At 41.3% G+C, this 17,771-nt stretch overlaps 1 protein-coding gene across 1 annotated transcript in view; it reads right to left on the bottom strand.

Moving 5' to 3' along the window:
* dnah7 (dynein, axonemal, heavy chain 7) overlaps positions 1-17,771 on the bottom strand; it is a 72,923-nt gene that overhangs the window by 13,931 nt on the left and 41,221 nt on the right. The window contains exons 37-52 of the mRNA XM_063500301.1: positions 17,186-17,312; positions 16,445-16,664; positions 15,627-16,253; positions 15,280-15,525; positions 14,827-15,056; positions 14,323-14,653; positions 13,896-14,242; positions 13,052-13,232; positions 12,567-12,752; positions 11,697-11,860; positions 8,261-8,415; positions 6,004-6,194; positions 4,185-4,318; positions 3,721-4,056; positions 3,435-3,561; positions 2,942-3,136 (exon numbers count right to left, since the gene is read on the bottom strand). Of these exons, the coding sequence (XP_063356371.1) occupies positions 2,942-3,136; positions 3,435-3,561; positions 3,721-4,056; positions 4,185-4,318; positions 6,004-6,194; positions 8,261-8,415; positions 11,697-11,860; positions 12,567-12,752; positions 13,052-13,232; positions 13,896-14,242; positions 14,323-14,653; positions 14,827-15,056; positions 15,280-15,525; positions 15,627-16,253; positions 16,445-16,664; positions 17,186-17,312 (3,797 nt within the window). The remainder of the gene's footprint in view (positions 1-2,941; positions 3,137-3,434; positions 3,562-3,720; positions 4,057-4,184; positions 4,319-6,003; positions 6,195-8,260; positions 8,416-11,696; positions 11,861-12,566; positions 12,753-13,051; positions 13,233-13,895; positions 14,243-14,322; positions 14,654-14,826; positions 15,057-15,279; positions 15,526-15,626; positions 16,254-16,444; positions 16,665-17,185; positions 17,313-17,771) is intronic.

The raw sequence follows: 17,771 nt of genomic DNA, 5'->3' as shown, positions 1-17,771 counted from the left end.
TAGACATGCAAATGAAAAGCATGAAGAAAGGCAACAAATGGAAGCAGACAGAAATGGGGAAGAGAAGAAAAAAAACAGAAATGGGTTTTAGGTCACAGCAATATGTTTGATTAATTAGTGGAACAAGTGCACCGGAGGAAGTGAGCAATGGTAGAGGGAACTTTTGGAATTATTTCCCCCAGGCTGTTTGTCGAGAGACTTCTGGCTATGTGTGTTGGCAGGTGCTTTGAGATGGATACACCTATTTAGGATCTCCTGGGGATTCACTGTGTGAACAGGGTGTGTTAGCGTGTGTGAGCCTGAGTGCCTGTGTGCTTGATTGAACAGCTGTTCTTACATCAAAATTGAATAAATGTGAATTCTACAACTGGAACAAACTCGATTTAATTAGACAGAAGTGTTGTGGCTGATTTTGTTGATTATAAATCAAAGATGGTTTGTGTGTACGTATGTGCGACGGCAAAGACACAAGCCTGTATGCCGCACGCATGTTTGAGTGCACCACACATTGATTAAGCAGCTGTTCTTGCATTTAGATTGCATAGATGTGAGGAGCACAACAGGAGCTGAATAGATTTGATTAGATTAGATGAAACCTCAGTTTGTGATTCTCTGCGTTTCAAAGATGGACAGTGTCTCTGTGTGCATCATAATCTGACAGGAAAATGTTTCCCTCTTCAGCCTCCTTTGTTCTGTATGCCCTTTATATTCACTACACTTATAATAACTGAGGAAAAGCATCATAAAACAAAGTACAAAGTTAAAACTTCAATGTGTCAGATAAATCAGATCAATCAGTGGCTTTAAAAATTAATAAAAAAGCTAATTTGAACAGGTCCAATATTTTTGAATCAGACATTTTCTTGTACTATAGGAGGGTACAGTATGAGAAAACAACTAATCCTATGATTTGTTTGGCATATCTATCATTAATTTAAAAGAAAAATACAATATTTGAAGTGATGTTGTATTGACAAAACTAAAAAGAAAAAAGATAACAATGTAACAAATCAAATTATGGCATGTGTGTGGAATCAAAGTGAGAACACATGTTATGATTAATAAAAAAATCTAGCCAAGACAAAAGGTGGTAAAATAGTCAAAGCATACATGCTACACTGAATATATAAACTGAAGTACTCTGCATCCACATTGTTCCCAGGCAGGGAAGGGGGACGTGGCGCTGCACCCCAGTTGTGAGATTCCACAGAGCCACCCTGCTAAGCTTAAAGTTGGGCGAAGCTGGCCTTGTGTTTAATGCTGCTATTTTATCTCATTCACCGTTTTCCCAAGGTTTGATTGTTTTGCCTCTGCACAGCCAATCAAACACTTTTACTCATATTAAGAAGAAATTAAGACTCTGTTTCTTGTTGTGCTTTCATCAGCAAAGCAGCAACTTTTACTCTAGTCTGTGTCTACAAGACAAGCACTTCCAAAACACTCAATGCATCCATCAATTTTCTTCCACTTACACATCCAATTCTGGGGCTGGAGTCTATCCCAGCTGCCACAGGGAAAGAGTCAGGGTGCACACTGGACAGGCTCACAAGCTTGTTACAAGGTGACACATTCAGAGACACAACCATTCATACCTACAGACAATTTAGAATCACCAGTTAACATGCATGTCTTTGGACTGTGGGAGGAAGCCAGAATACTCATAGAGACCCCGCTGAGAACATGCAACCTCCACACAGAAAGGCCTCAAACAGCTGGTGGTCCTTTAAACCAGGAAACCACCACCATGCCACCCGCAGGACACAGTCTGCACAAATAGCCCAGACCGATAACACCCACACCGAAAAATGCGTCAAGCAATTAATCTATAAGCTTTGGGTAAGAGGGCGAGATGAAAAACATAGAAACAAACAAAAAATAATAATTGTTAAATCTTTTGATGTACATATTAATTTTCTAAAGTAAACTTTGGATCAGTGGATCTACTCTGATCTATCAAACCAACAGACTGCAGACAGATGTTTTAATTTCAATACTCTGTTGACACCAAAAGAGGCCCAGTTTGATATAAACTGTAACCAAACTCACTTCCACATTGAAGTTAACACACTTCCTAAAATATGACACAAGTCACAGCAGCTAAATTAATGTTTAATATTGATTAACTTTACATTTTAGGATGATTTACTGCCCCTTTGATAGCAGCTGATCTGTATTTTTGGGTTGGATCTTTCTCATCTTCCTCTTGAAAATACCCCATATAGTCTCTTTGAGCTAGCTGGCCAATAAAGGACACTAACAACATGGCCAAAACACCATTTGGTAGCAGTTTTGGGATTGTGGGCAGAAGCAAACTTCTGCTGGAGAAAAGAAAATCGGCATCCACATAAAGCTTTCTGTAGATGGAAACATGAAGTGCTCTGGTAGATGGCTGCATTGACTCTGGACTCGATAAAACACAGTGGGCCAACCACCACCAACTTAAGCAGATAACATGGCACCCAACACTGGCCAACTTGACTGGATTTGAAACACCTTTTGATTCTCTCCACTCTTCCTCCAGACGGTAGGATGCTTTGATTTCCGAATAAAAAGCTAAATGTACTTTCATCTGAAAAGAAGACTTTGAACCACTGAGCAAAAGTCCAGGTAAAATATTCTGATGTGGTCTCTGGCTCAGACAGTTGTAGCTCCATTCCTGTGCATGGAGGCAGATTCTACTTCTTGAATCAGCAGTCTTCCCTATAATTGTTAATATTGCCAATGCAATGGTACCAATAGCACACTGAAATTCAGATTTTCATATGCTACAAACCATGATCATCACAATTAAAACATAAAACGACTTGAATATTTCATTTCAAGTGTACTTAATACAGACTACATCAAAGTTTAATTTTCTGAGTTAAAACTAGAACAATAAATGAAAAATGTCATCATACTTTTTTACTATATTCAACAAACCCAGCGAGAGGTGACTTACTGGGCTGTCATAGACCTGTTTCCACTCATTTCTGCAGCCTGTAAGGTCCTGACGCAGGCCTTTGAAATGTTCCATCACATCCAAGCGGCATATCTCATCCCAAGACTTTTTAGGCAGCCAGGTGCAGGGATTGGAGTAGGGGTTGTCCAGGCCCACACCGCCCGTTAGAAGGAAGCGCCACTCCCCCTCTTCCACCTAAAACATTAATTAGTGACATGGCCTGTTAACACAGCAACAGAATGACCAGAATTTGTAATTAAGTGGATTAATGCTTGACAATTTGGGGGATTATCTTTGGATAAGTAGTTTATGCAAATTGGAAATAGAAGAAACAGATAATCTAAAACAATCCTCGAGAAGACCAGAGCTGAAAACTGACACTAAGGAGCTTGTTTGATTATCTAATCACTTATTAAAAAAAAAAACCCCAAACAATATGTGTGTGTTCTCCATTATCAAATGTGTGTCTGTGCGTGTGTGTGTAAATTCCTACCAGCTTGCTGTGCATAAGCAGGCTGACAGTGAGGCAGAGGGAAAAAAGTAGCTTATCCTTCTCAAACAGAGAGCGACACACATTCACATACAGTGTATAGGTAAAGTGGTCTCTCAGGATCTGCAGTCTGAAAAAGAGACGCATGCCATCATTTAATAATCTTTAATCACATTAATGCACCATCACCAGCATTGCATTTAATTTTTTTAACAGAGACCTTTAAAACACTGTTTTGGTGACCAGCAGGAACTAGTATTTTGCTAGTACATTAGTCAGGCCTGCCTACCTCTGCTCCAAGTCATCACTCTTGTCTGAGCTCTCAATGGAGCTGATGAAAAGGTTAATAAACCAGGTGAGGGAGTATTGGTACATGGGTTCAATGTTAGCCAGGTCAGCAATAGAGAAGAACAAGATTGCCGAATGCACGGCAATAGGTGTGTAACCCATGCGGGTCTCATCAATCTTCTTCTCTGTCACCTCGGCCACGGCCTGCTTCTCTGAGATTTCGTTGGCAAGCACCTTGGAAGCAGAGAGGATCTCGACGGCAGTCTCATCCTCCAGGATGTTGCCCTGAGAGGAGGACAGGACCTCTAAGATTTTGTCCTCGATCTCCTTCAGTTGTCTGAAAAAAGAAAAGAAAAAGGAAGAAACTCTGAATTAATAGTCTACAGTATTTTTCACTCAGGGAAGTAGAGATTTTATTGAATTAGTTGAATGGATTTGACCTTGGTCTAACATATGCCTCTGTACCTTTTGTTCTCTGCTCCCTGCAGAATGAGAGCCTGTTTCTCTTCTTCCAGGTCAGGCCTCTCCCGGGCTACCACAATGCCCAGCAGCTGGTCTTGAATGCCCTCTGGAGTGATCATGAAGTTTAGCAGAGTCACCTACATCACACAGAATATCCACTTCACGTACACTATGGAGACATAATCGTTGAAGAATAAGTGATGTACGTGTGTATGTTTCAGAGGAAGGTGTCCGCCCTTTTTCTCAGCCATTAAAGTGAAGTGTTGATCGTCTCGGCTTTAGAGCTGTTCTCCTGGCCAAACCTCCTACCCAATCAATTCCAGTAACTGCTTCAGCCTTGGCAAAGTACAGGTAGGATGCATTTACTTTTTTCCCCTTTTCTGTGGAAAGGTGTTGCAGGAGTTGAAGGAGTGTCTTTTACCACAGGCGTAGTCATCCTGCGCTGCACTTACCCGGAGGTTAAAAGCCTATATATGCTATCTACTCTCTGCCCTAATAAACGAGTGCACTTCTTCGGGGCTTAATTCCATTTCTATTGATGCCGTGAGACCCACTCAGCTGGTGGTAAAGACTCAGAGCCCGTATAAATCTCCAGTTTGTCCTTTTCACACATACACCCTCCTTCTTTGCCTCGCCTCGTCCCTTGTGCTCCTAAGGGCTTTTTTTCTACATGCTTACCCTCTTGTATTTGGAGCTATTGCATTTCAAACAGGGTTTAATGGGAATAATGGAAACTCATAGTGTACTGTACAGAAGACAAAAAAAAAGATTTAAGCAAAATGAGGGGAAAAAAGGGAAGAATTGAGCCAGCTGTGAAAAATGAGTTGAATCAATCTAATGGCTGCCCATAAAGAGGAGAGCCCCTGCAAATAGATGCTTGAAATGTGATCTTCTGTAATGCTTTCCAACCCCTTGCCTCTCAGTAATGCAATTTTCCTTTAATGCTCCTTTTCTTGGAATCCTTTTTTCAGGGTGGATGGGGGCTGTGTTCCATTGGGAAGGTGATATAGGTGATATCATTGAACAATGATTCACTGTGTTATTGAGGTAAAAATGTCATTTGGGTGGTATCAATAACTAAGAGCCAAAGAAGAAAAGTAGATCTCATCTGATATCAAATGAAAACTTTAAATAAAAAATCAAAACGAAAATCAAACCTCAGTTCTAAATGATGCTATTTATCACTATTATTATTGATATTTTAAAGGCAGAAGCCTGCAGATGACTCTGTTGGTTTATGTGTGTGCTTGTGTTTTATTATTCCCTTCTTTGTTGGCTACGGCTCTGTTGTGGTAGATACATCTATCCTTAGCTGTGACACAATTAAAGGGTTGTAGCTCCATCTGTGTGGAAGAGGTTAGTACAGAATGCATGGAGGACTGCATACGGCTCGTTACAGCAACACTGAAACTTGCTGTAAACAGCACTGTTATGTGTGGTGACTATGAATGCCATCCTCTGCTTTAACTAAAGGTAGTATCAGATTTACGTCTCAGTGATGGAATATGTTGGATAGAAGGTTTCTTCTGTGTGTCTCCACAACGTAGAATTAAAACATTAAAGCTAATCACCGGGAATTTTATCCATTCAAGTTTTTTCTGGATGCTCAGATACTTGATCCAACAAGCTGACCAGTGAAACTCCCAGCAAGCCATTATAATGAAACTGCTGCAAACCTGCACTACCAGTCCTGCATCCTACTGCACCTTCCAAATGGACTTCAGTACATGAAAAAAGGTTTCATAGTTATAAGTACTGCACTTTATACTATAGTAGGGAGAAGAAAAGCAGAACAGTGGTGACAGCAGTATCCCTACAGTACCTTGACAGAAGTCTCAGGCAGGTAGTGAGGGTTGCGTAGTTTGGTAGTGATGTAGAAGCGAAAGTCAGGAACATATTCAATGGTAGAGTCTCCCAGACGGATGCACATTGCACCGCCCTGTTTAAAGGTCTGTCGAAGCAGCAGAGGCTCCAGGATGGGATCCAGCTCCTCACCGACATTCTCCAGCAGCACTGACAGAAAGTGTTCAAATCAATGTTTTTTCTAATCAGGAGAGAGACATCTTTATAAATATAATAAGCTGTCAAACTGTCTAAGGCGACCAACACTACTGCCTCAACACCTGAGCTGCTTCAAAGCTTCAAATATTTCCAAACTCTTCAACCAAGACAAAGCATTTTACCTACAACACCGTTACCAGTATCTTATAGATCACCAGTTAGCCATTTTGGCAGAACTGGGAGAAACACGCATTCAAACCCTGCATACGGTCACCTGCTCTACCTGTGAAAAAGAGACTCTTCATGCCAAATGTTTCACTTTCTGGTTAAAAATACACTATAAATGGTCTTTAATCTGGTCTTTTGCCTTTGATATTTAATTCTGTACCCAATTTAACTATCTAATACAACTTTTTTTCACCATTATCATTTCACTGTTGGCATGTTTCATTTTACATCTCTCTCTAATATTAGTTTTATTTAGTTGTTTTGATTTAAATGCGCTGTACTGCATTGTGTCACGGCTTGTCATTTTACTTATTTCATGGTGCATTTATTTCATGCAGGACTCTCACTTCATGTCATTGTGGCCATGTTCCTGCCTCTGGAAAGTACTCTGCATCTTGCTTGAAAATGTTCTTTCAATTTAAAAATCTTTAAAATCATATTAAGGAGCAGTGGGAGACCCTTCCCAACAACGAAAGTTTATACTCCATACAGAGACTTGTAATAGTTGTGCTGATGCATTCCTGGCTCGCATAAACTATATATTATAAGTTATGTGATGAATTAAAGTTAAACTCAAACTGTCTTTCAGCTTTCTGTGATTAGTACTCAACCGTGAACTTCCACTGCAGTTGCATACATGAGTAATATCAAGAAATCAGTGAAGCACATGAAAATGCAATCGCCTTACTCCCATGACATCATTATTAATACGATTTCACATTAAGTATGATAATGCTCTTCTCATGTTACCAACATCAGCCCATCTATAATTGACATTTTGCCTTTAGGTGCTAACTAACTTTTTCTTCAGTTTTCAGATGGAGTGATAGCTGATGAACTTTCTCTTACAAGTTAGTTACCAAAGCAGGTCAACCCTTTATAGGCATAAATATTTAATATATGTCACCAGATTAAAAAGCATGTTTTTAAATTTAATAAACACATGCATATCCTAGGAGATTTGACATGAAAGCACCAGCCCAACCGTGCTAAAAGAAAGAATAGTAGTGCATCATCAGGATTATAAGTGGCAATACAAACAGCAAGAAACTGTAAAACTGTGAAATAAGAAAACAGGCTGTGAAGGATGAAACTGTACCCTCAGGGGACTCTTTTGCGCCGTAAAAGGACAAGTTACTCTCTGAGCTGTTAGCCTCGCAGTCTTTCAGTAAGCAAAGACCTAGTGGCTGGCTGGGTCAGCTCATTATTTAGATGTATCTGTAATGGTGGTGCAGCTTTCTCTGTTTCTGAGTCTTAATTCCTTCTTGAATTGCCCCCCGTGGCCCCTTCAAAATAATATGAGAAGCAATTATCTACAATATTATACCACAACTTTTAAAAAAATGTTGCATACTTTTCTATGAGACATGGTGGGCTCTTTTCTGAAACCAGTTTGAGGAACAAAAGGTCACATCTACACAGCAGCACTGGGGATTGAATGCTTTTCCACTTCGGGGCTACAGAGATTAATAAAACCAGTCCAAAAACATCTCATCGTCACATCTGCCTACACATCGCCGCTTGAGCCTAACACCAGGCAGGAGAAAAACTAAATGCAGAACATATAATTGATTTCTCCTGAGCTTTTATGTGATCTATAGTAGTCTGACATATTAACAGTACATTAGGCCGAATAAAGGCTCACTCAGGAATGTCTCACTCAGAAACATTGCTAATTTCAATTTTGCCACTACAGAACAACAGAGAACAAAAGAGAGCTGCAGTCTTGGGGCAGCAGTAATTAGTTTCTGTGGTAAAGAGAGACCTCAGCAGGCATTAACAGGGAGTGCAACAGTGTGGTTGAGGCAGCCATGGCAGACGCATTGAACTAGAAGAATTCTTATGCTTACCTGGTGTGCCAAACTGGATGCAATTCTCCAGAGTGCGTACAAAGTCAGCATCGCTCAGTTTAATAACATGCAGGTTATTGGCCTTCTCCATATTTTTCACCCACTTGTTGGCCTGGCCTTGGGGATCGATCATCAATGGCCACCGCCTGGCATTACTACACACACACACACACACACACACACACACACACACACACACACACACACACACACACACACACACACACACACACACACACACACACACACAGCAGTGTGTGATCAAATGAGGCCACCTTGTCAGTGAGAAAGATCTTTTTAACTGTGAGACAAACGGGGTTGGGGGGAATGCTGAAGAACAACAACTGCGATGCAGAGAGCAGCTGAGAGGTGAAAACCGACTGAGCACAGTTACACAGTTCACAGCTGGATAGAACCCCAGTGGCAATAGTACTGTGATTACAGCACAATGTTGTTCTTCGTTTATACCAGGGGTTGGCAACCCTGGGCACGCGTGCCACAGCTGGCACGCAAAGGGTTAACTGATGGCACGAACATAGCTGGACTGGCCATGCCCGGTATGCCCGATGGTGATTTTTTGTTTTTATGGGCCGATGATTTTTATTTATTTATTTTTTTAACGGTATAAACAATGAAAGGTGGTGGATAGGCCAGATGCTGGCAGATGTGTAAAAATAACTCAGTTGTTTGGTGGTGGCAATGGCGGAGCTTCCACAGAGGCCAGCAGGTGGATGAGGGAAAGGGGAGGCAGGAGGAGGAGAGACCCGAGGCGGCCGCCGGTCCGACTGTCAGGTGAACTGAACTTCAGGTAAGAAGTTATGACCTGCAGTCTATCTGGGTCAGATATAAACCAAGTTTAGGTGGAGTTTATTTTCGTTGTGCTGACTTTTTACAGTCAGTTACAATAACTCGTACTACGCGCTAGCTAGCATGACGGAGTTTCTATACAGCTGGGTGGGTGCTATGATGTTGATGAGTGAACTTTATTTTATTCATAAGGTTAGTTATTAGAGTTGCCAACCGTCCCGTAAAAAACGGAATCGTCCCGTATTCAGAGAAAATATTACGTGTTTCGCATTGAGCTGAAAAGGAACGCAGTTTGTCCCGTACTTCAGCTAGAATGGAAAAGACACAAAGCTGGAGTTATTCTGTGTCTTTGCTGCACAGCTGCCTCTTCTTCTCTCATTCTCTCCCCTCCCTCTCCTGTTGCTACTTCAATCATGAAACTGATCAATGATCAGCTGATCGGCTTTTCTCTCTTGTTTGTTTATTGTTCACTTTGCACCAGAAAGAGGAAACCAGCGGATGTCGTGCTAAACAACAGCAGCATGTATAAGCTTGAATATTAATTTCTAGTATCAGCTGATGTTTGCCGGAGCCACAGCTGTAAAAGCTGCTGGTCATGATGTCGGTTTGGATATGTGGTGAGAGGGAAACATGAAGATGAAACCAGGAGATGTCCTTACTGAATCATCAGAGCTGAACAGGTGATGGAGAAACAGGTTTACCTTTTAGGTGACATGAATGAGTTGAAGGGAAGTTATGAACTGTTTCTGAGAGACAAATAACACCAGGATCCTTTTCTACGTAGCTGACAGCTGGTAACTGTGCAGGGGCGGGTCTAGCAAAGTTTTGTCAGGGGGCCAGGTAGGGCATTAACAGGGAAAGGGGGGCACAAGGAAATACTTTTCTTTCTTATTCTCATTTAAAATGTCTAGCTTTTAATAAATAATTATCAGAATCTTACAACTAAAGTTTTTATCTGATGTCAAATGTATAGAAATCATACATATACCAACAAGACAGTGTACATCACTGTCACAACAGCGTTAATTTTCATTCAAAGGCTTTATGGCTTTTCCTGTAATACCTGGTGGGCCGGTCTCTAGTCAAAATGCCCGGGTCGATTTTTTGTCCCAGTCCAGCCCTGGGCACGACACGCAGTGAATTAATCTGAGACGGTGCATTAAAAAATAAATGGCCGGGCCAGCGGTGCACATCGCAAATTAGCTCGCATACACACATTAGTTGTGCCGCTTTTTAATGACGGTATCTTAGCTAACAACCCCAACTACCAGATTCAACTTGTAATTGGCTAAAAATAACTTAGCCTACCAGTGAGAGGGACGTTGCTAGCGATGTTGAAATCTCCATATTCTGACACTTCAAATGCTTCAGGAGCTTTCCGCTCAGCGCAGCATCAGCACCACGGAAATACATGGATACATCCGTAGACTCGAGATAGAATTCAGGAATTCAGGTTTTCAGGACTTTCAGCTGTATGGACCAATATTTGCTTTTCTGATCAAACCAGAAAGGTTCAATGAGCAGCTGGGTTTGTCTCGCATTAACTGGCTGGACACAGAGGACATCGAAATGCAGCTGATTGAACTGAAAAGCTTGACTCTGTGGGGGTCAAAGTTTGCAGAACTACGAACGCAGCTGGAATCCATAGCTGTGTGTGTTCATGGAGCTTGCATTTTCAGCTGCTGGACATCACTACCTGTCAAGTTTAACTGTCTTCAGAATATTGCAGAGGCATTATTGACAGTACTGTATTTGGCTCTACATATCTGTGTGAGCAGATTTTCTCTCAGGTAGCCGTCTGAACGCTGGACACTCGGAGACCTGTGTGTCTGAGTGGGAGACCAGAGATCACATTAACATGTGTATCTCTGTATTAACAAACATGCCATACTGGCCCAGTTTATTTTTCTTATCATTGTTGTGAGGAGACCATAAATAGCATTTGCATTTTCTGTTGTACAGTTCATTTGCTGTTATGGATAAAAAGTGTCTTTTTTTGTTTTAAAATAGCTGATAACTATTCGCTGATAGCTGCCAACATCTGCGAACAAATATAATTCTATAAAGTTGGTCTATATAGTGTGTAACTGTTGACATAGAGCATTATTAAATTTATTGCTAATGCAATTATATGGCACATTGACTTCTGAGGAAATTTTAGATGGCACTCATCATCAGAAAGGTTGCCGACCCCTGGTTTACACAAACAGTGTTATTTTTTTAGTGCACCTTAAGGATGTACCGGGGTACCATTCATTTTAGACAAACTGACCAATTTTATCCTTTTCCTTTGTTAATCCACATATACAGCTGACCTCAAACACTGCATCTAAACACATTCCTGCAGAGTAATAAAAGACCCTTGTCTCTATTACAGCAACAATCCAAAGGTGCAGTGCACCTCTAAAGTGCTTTGGTGAAAAGTCTATTTCAAGTTTTCTTTTCTCCTTCTATTTTTGCCTTTGAGAGATTTTCAAAATCCTGTCTTTCTCCTTTCAATTTAATTCAGTTTTCTGTAAAGAATTCACATACAAGATCATTTAAGTCAAGTCCATTTAAGTCACAGTAAATACAATGTTAAACATTACGGTAATATTTGGGCCTTTGAAAGTTGGACTTCAGTACTCACGAGATTATGATTGCGTTATCTATGGAGAAGCTGTCCGATGGCAAGCCAGCGATGGTCCACGCGCGAATTTTTACTGCATCACCCAGCGATTTCATTAGAGACATGCTGCGGGAGCATGGGATCTCTCTGCTCTTACAAAGATTCATCCACTCCTGTGTCTGATCCTGGAAAGCAGCAGATTAGTAGTAACGACTTTCTTCATTTTCCTAGATGCAGACAAACACACTAACCTGCTACCAAATACATCACCTGCCCATTTTACCTGAAGACACTGGTGTACCCAGTGTTCTTTTTAAATTTCTGACAGCTTAGTTTAGCTAGTGTGTTAGCACTACTGAAATTCATCTTTTGGGTTAAAATGCTAATTCGCATTTCGCTTTCAATAGCTAACAATAAAAATACTGGTGACTGCCAGTGCTACCCTTCAGTCTCCAGGCAGATACACCTATGGTATCAATTTCAAAATCCTACATCGTCTTGTTCTTAAGTTATCACATTCACAGGATTTTCAGAAAACTTACTCTACCCAGAGAGGTGGACGTCACTGAGATTTGAACTCATCTGAGATTTTTAGTAGATGCACCTATGGTACAAATTTTCTGTTTTATTTATATAGCACCAAATCACAACAACAGTGGCCTCAAGGCACTTTACATTCTGAGGTATAGACCCTACAATAATACAGAGCGTTCACCGCGTTTTCAAGTTATCGCATTCATAAGATTTTCAGAAAACTTGAAACTTGTGTTTACAAATGTAGGTGTTCTCGCCACCTGCCAGCTTGCATGACAACAATACACCATCAGCTTTTTATGGCAGAGGCATAAAAAAAGTCATTAACCTCTTTTCAATACAATCTATGGTCTGTACCTGTCTGTAGCTTGACGTGAATGCTCCCAGGTAAGCGACTATGCCTGCTGAGATGAGGATGTCCCCAATCAGGTTATTGTAGAGGTTTCCAAGTTGTAAGGCCATTTCACTCCAGCGAGTCTTCTCCCCACCCAAACCTCCAATGAGCTGCTCTGCTCGCTCCAGCTTCTTACTGCAAAGATCGACCTGGAAGATATCATTACAAAACATTGAACAACAGTTCAAAAACAGTGTACTTGATTCCTGTCTGTGCCATATTCTTTTCTTTGTTGTGTTTTTGGTGTTGATGAATAACTGCATACATTTGTTTACATTCAGTGGAGAAACTGCTGACTGTTGTATTTTAACATTTACAGAACACGTCTGTGATATTGACAGATTTGATCACTTCCAGTGATCAGATCTGTGGAAGCAAAGTCACTGTTTAAAATTTCAAATATGGCAATTATTAAAATCAATTGGTTTCTCCATCAGAGATAGCAAACCTGACTCTCTAGGTCAGCTTTCTTGTTTTTATTGGCATCCAAAGTCTCCTGAAGCTTTGCAAGTTTATCTTGGACTTCTTTTAGAGCAGCCTGCTTTTTCCTCAAGCCCTCCATGGCCACCCGTAGCTTCCCTTCAGCCTGTGCCAGCTTCTCTTTCTTTGGAGCCACCACCTTGGCAACTCTGAAAAACATATAATCTATCTTCATAAATCTAAATGTGCAATACATAAGAATAATTTACTAGATATGTGTGGAGTACAGGTGAAACAAACCATTATGAGTTAGTTTATCTTTACAAAAATACTCATCTACACTGCATGAATATAAATTAACAGACATCAAAGTTCTGCAACTTCTTGACTGCTTTCGGAACATAAAAGATGAAATACTTCATACTACGTGGCAGCATGAAAATATGAATTAAGTAATATCTCATCTTATTGTTTTTAAATTAAGGCTTTTACTGTGTATGGAAAGTGTCACCCGATGCCATCCTTATAATGAAACTGGATACGGTTGTTGAGAAATATTAAGAACTTCACTGCAGACAGGAAAATTAAATTTTCTGACAAACTTTGCATCAATAAATAAAAGTAGCATTTAAGAATGTCACAAAAATAATGATGTTAACATTTCCTTTTCAATGAGTCATATCTTGGAATTGGCCTTGCAGATGAATCACTTGGGACCTGGCATATTCATGGTATACAGCCAGAAACTTATTACCCCTTTGAAGCTAACTAAGCCTCATGTTAATCACCAAGACGGATGAAAAGCTTGCCCAGGCTTGGTGCATATACATTAGTTTTCATAACTAAGAACACAAGATGAGAATATTACTTACTTGTCATACTTGTCCATGGCACAAACCCACTTACACATGCCCTCAGCTGCAGTGGATGCAGTTCTAATCTTTTCTGGCACAAAGTCTGGGTTGGTAATGTACTTGGTACGGATAATGGCCATAAGATTTGGAGGAATGTTATCTTTGTCATACTCATGGAGGCTCTGGAGAAACCTTAGGTCTCCCAGAAGCTTTTTGGCTGGGCCCCAAAAGTCTTCCACTTTTTTACCAGAGCCTGAGGGGTCCGGCACACGATCTGGTTTGATGCCTTTAAGAATGCAAATTGCCTCCATAACCAGCTTGACTGCTGTGGGTGGGCTTTTCATGGACTTCACCACTGTGATATCCTGTTGACAGAATCATTAATCACTATTTGCTGTACACTACATTTTAGCCTTTGAGCCATATTAAAATATTCAGCTTTTACCTGAGGGGTCAGAGTATTCAACGCAGCCAGGGCCGACTCCAGGATGGGCATAGCTTCAGCCAGGTCAGCATCACATTCATCCTTGATAGCTTTGGCAGCCATGGCTTGTTCGTTGGCCACTGCTTCATCTATTTTCACCACCTTCTCTGTCTCAGCCACCTCCACAGATTCACGTTCAATCACCACCATCATCTCATCTACCTCTTTGCTAGCTACACGCAGCTGTGGCTGTAGAGCCTCTAGCTCAACTTGCATGGTAGCCACTTGTTCTGCAGCTGACTCCAGCTTTTCCAGACCGACCTCGTAGCGACTTTTCATCTTCATCACCTCACTGAGCAAAGGACAGACGGATTAAAGGGAAACGCTTACACATGCAAACTAAATTTTTGTGCCCCCTGATTCACATCAACTGATGAAGTCAATTTAAACTAAAACCTAAAAGCAGCACTTGAATGAAAAACGTTACAAATGAATAGAGATACATAAAATATATCTTGATCTTACGCTCTTCTTGTCTTCAGCAAAGCTTTGAAGGTGGAAATGAGCTCCAGATATGAGGTTGGAGTGACATAATTGTGACGCTGCAACTCAGTCAAAAAGCGGTGAGACAAATTAACGGTTGAGGTGTGGAAGCTCTTGCACATAGTGATGCAGCCTTCTCGGGCCTCTTCCGTCATCTCAACATCCTCCAGGAAGCGGCAGGCCACTGCCTGCAGGGCATCTTCAGGCCAAGTCTAACAAGGAAGGAAACAGGTTGTTTTCCTGTTTTTAACAGTTGTGCTTCCAGACATTACCATTTACCCTCTGCTATGTGGTACTGGTAATGTTATCAGTTACTAATGAGGCATGGAGCATGAAATACACTACATGCTCTGTGTTTACTGGTCAACTATTAGTGCAAACCTCTGATGGGACAAAAAGCACAGCAAAACATGTATGTAACATACATACACTCACCTGAAACCAGTCAATAGTACAGCAGTTAATGAGTGCGGGGAAACGTCTCAAACGGTCCCTGAAAGCATCTCCAATGGGACTCATGGCCAGCACCACATGCAGCTGTGTGCGACAGCGCTCTAAGAACATGTTGAAAAGCGACAAGGGGCTGCCATCTGTTTGTTTTTCTCTATCACGCTGCCTGTCCAGCACACGCATTCGCTCACAAATTTCCTGCTTCTCATCCACCGCAAACAGGTTAGGCACCTGGAAATAAGAAAATATTTACAATTTCGCACCTTTTCTCCTTGTGTCACCATCTGTTCAGCTGAATCCAGTAGTCAGTCTCTCTCTTCCATCCACTTTACCTCACCAGTGTTGAGCAAGTTGCCAATGTCCTCCAAGAATGACTCCATTTTGATCTGAGCGTCTGTAAACAGGAAAACGCCATGAGCCTCTCCTTCTGTAGCCTTCCTCAGGATTTGTTTCAGGTCATCGTGCCATTCAGTGGTTCCATAGGTCTTGGATATTTCCACCTGGAAAAGCTCTGCCTCTGCCATGTAGGCAGCCAGACGGGTGAGAGACTGACGCCCACTCCCACCAACCCCTACCAGCAGGGCATGGCCACTGGGTTGCTTGAGGATGCGGGAAATCCGGCACACATGCTCGATGGCAAAACGGAAGAGCACCAGATTCATTGGTGCTTTGCTGGTGTTGTTGAACTCCTCCAAGTGTGATTCCACAACCTGACGTAGCCGATCTAAGTCATGAACTTCGCGGTAGCTGCGGTCCTCACCTTTGGGGTCATGGAAGTCACAAAACATGAGGCTGCGCAGGTCATCTTCAGTCACCTTTCCATCTTGGTCCTGGTCCAGATGCTGGAAAAGCTGATGGAAGTTCTCCTTCATGTGAGTCTGACACACAACCTGTAGATGACTTACAAGCCAGGATCGATCGGTGTCGTGGACCAGTCGATCGTAGTACACCCTCAGGACCTATGGATTAACAAGAAAAGGAAAGAAACAGACATGTGCAGAGACAGATATGGACAGATCTCAACACCAAATCTTGTTGGCTTGACTGAAGCTATTTTATAATGTATTTCCACTTTCCACAGCAATACGTTAGGTTACTTTAGTTATGCTGCTTTCATGTACCTCATACTGTTTGTTATGTACGATATTACCTCATGGACCCAGAGCCGTTTGATGACAGACTGTTCCTCTGCAGTCTCTGGCCGTGACAGGCAGATGCCCTGGATAACCCGGGAGACATCACGTAAATTGAACAAGTAATGGGACTTTGTGGGGGTTGGTAGCAGGTTCTTGGTGGCCTCTTGGTAAACTGACATAGTGCTATGGACGATCTGAGAGGTCAGAGTAGCAAATGCCTTGGGGAATGAAAACCTGCAAATCAAATGAATTCATTGTTGAGATCCTGTTCCTGAAGTTCAGTTAGGAAAATTAATCTGTAATTGTTGTTTTAACTAAACACTGAACCGATAAATATATGGTATTATCAAAAATCTTTTTTCAAACAAATATAACTGTTTTCAAAATGCAAAAACATCTTTAAAACATGTATATTTTTAAAATGCAGGTCCCATATGCTCCTGGATGAGTGCTAGGGGAGATCTGAAATCTGTCCAAAAGATCTGATTGCTTTTGGTCTTATGGTCTCTCAAGTAAACAATGTGGCAGAGCAAAAAGGAGGGGAGCAAAAGTACCACCTTTAATCCTCAAATGGCTGACACAGACACTGATGTACAGACCAATTGGATCCTAACTATATTTTGCTCAAAAAGATCTTCTGCAGTATTGAGTAACTGATTATCCTGTATATGCAAGGCATGGTTATTTACACAGGTACATATTCTTGGTAAATTTGAATAAAATTACTGTCTCAACATCCTAATTGTTAGTGTTACCGTATGGTAAAATGCCAATTTGTGATCCTGGAGAAGATTGTATACATGGTCTTCTCATCAAAGTCATTAATGGTGATCATGTTGAAGTGACGCAGGAACCGAGGAGTGACAGGGTTACGCCCCCCACCTAAAAAAAGCATACAACAAAATACAAACTGGAATTACTAACTCACAGTTTGAAGCCTGATAAAGCAAGTATTTTACATCCTTGTCTGTCCAGACTTACACAGTATAGTATATGCAGTCAAAATTTAAGGAATTTGTTCGAAGGTTTTGAGCACATTTTGTTGCACACTGGAAGTTATTAATATATTGACATTTTATCAATATAATGAAGGGCATGATTCCAGTGAGAAACATACTGGCTTCCCTTTGAGACTGTTTTTACGGTTGAGTACAGAAGATCAATAGAAGCCACGATCACATGGTGTTACTGCAATCACCTGAAGCTTAGCAAAACCAGTGTGGTTTTGGCAGACTACCAGGCAGCTTCCAGAGGAACAAGAGGCCTGCTGTCATAGTTTAATGCAGGGAAACAAAGTGTAGAAGGTGGGCACCTAGTAGTCAAATCAATGAAAAACTCAAC

Source organism: Pelmatolapia mariae, linkage group LG16_19 (genome assembly GCF_036321145.2).
Source record: "Pelmatolapia mariae isolate MD_Pm_ZW linkage group LG16_19, Pm_UMD_F_2, whole genome shotgun sequence".
In the NCBI taxonomy this organism is placed as follows: domain Eukaryota; kingdom Metazoa; phylum Chordata; class Actinopteri; order Cichliformes; family Cichlidae; genus Pelmatolapia; species Pelmatolapia mariae.
This window is presented reverse-complemented; position numbering and strand designations above follow the sequence as displayed.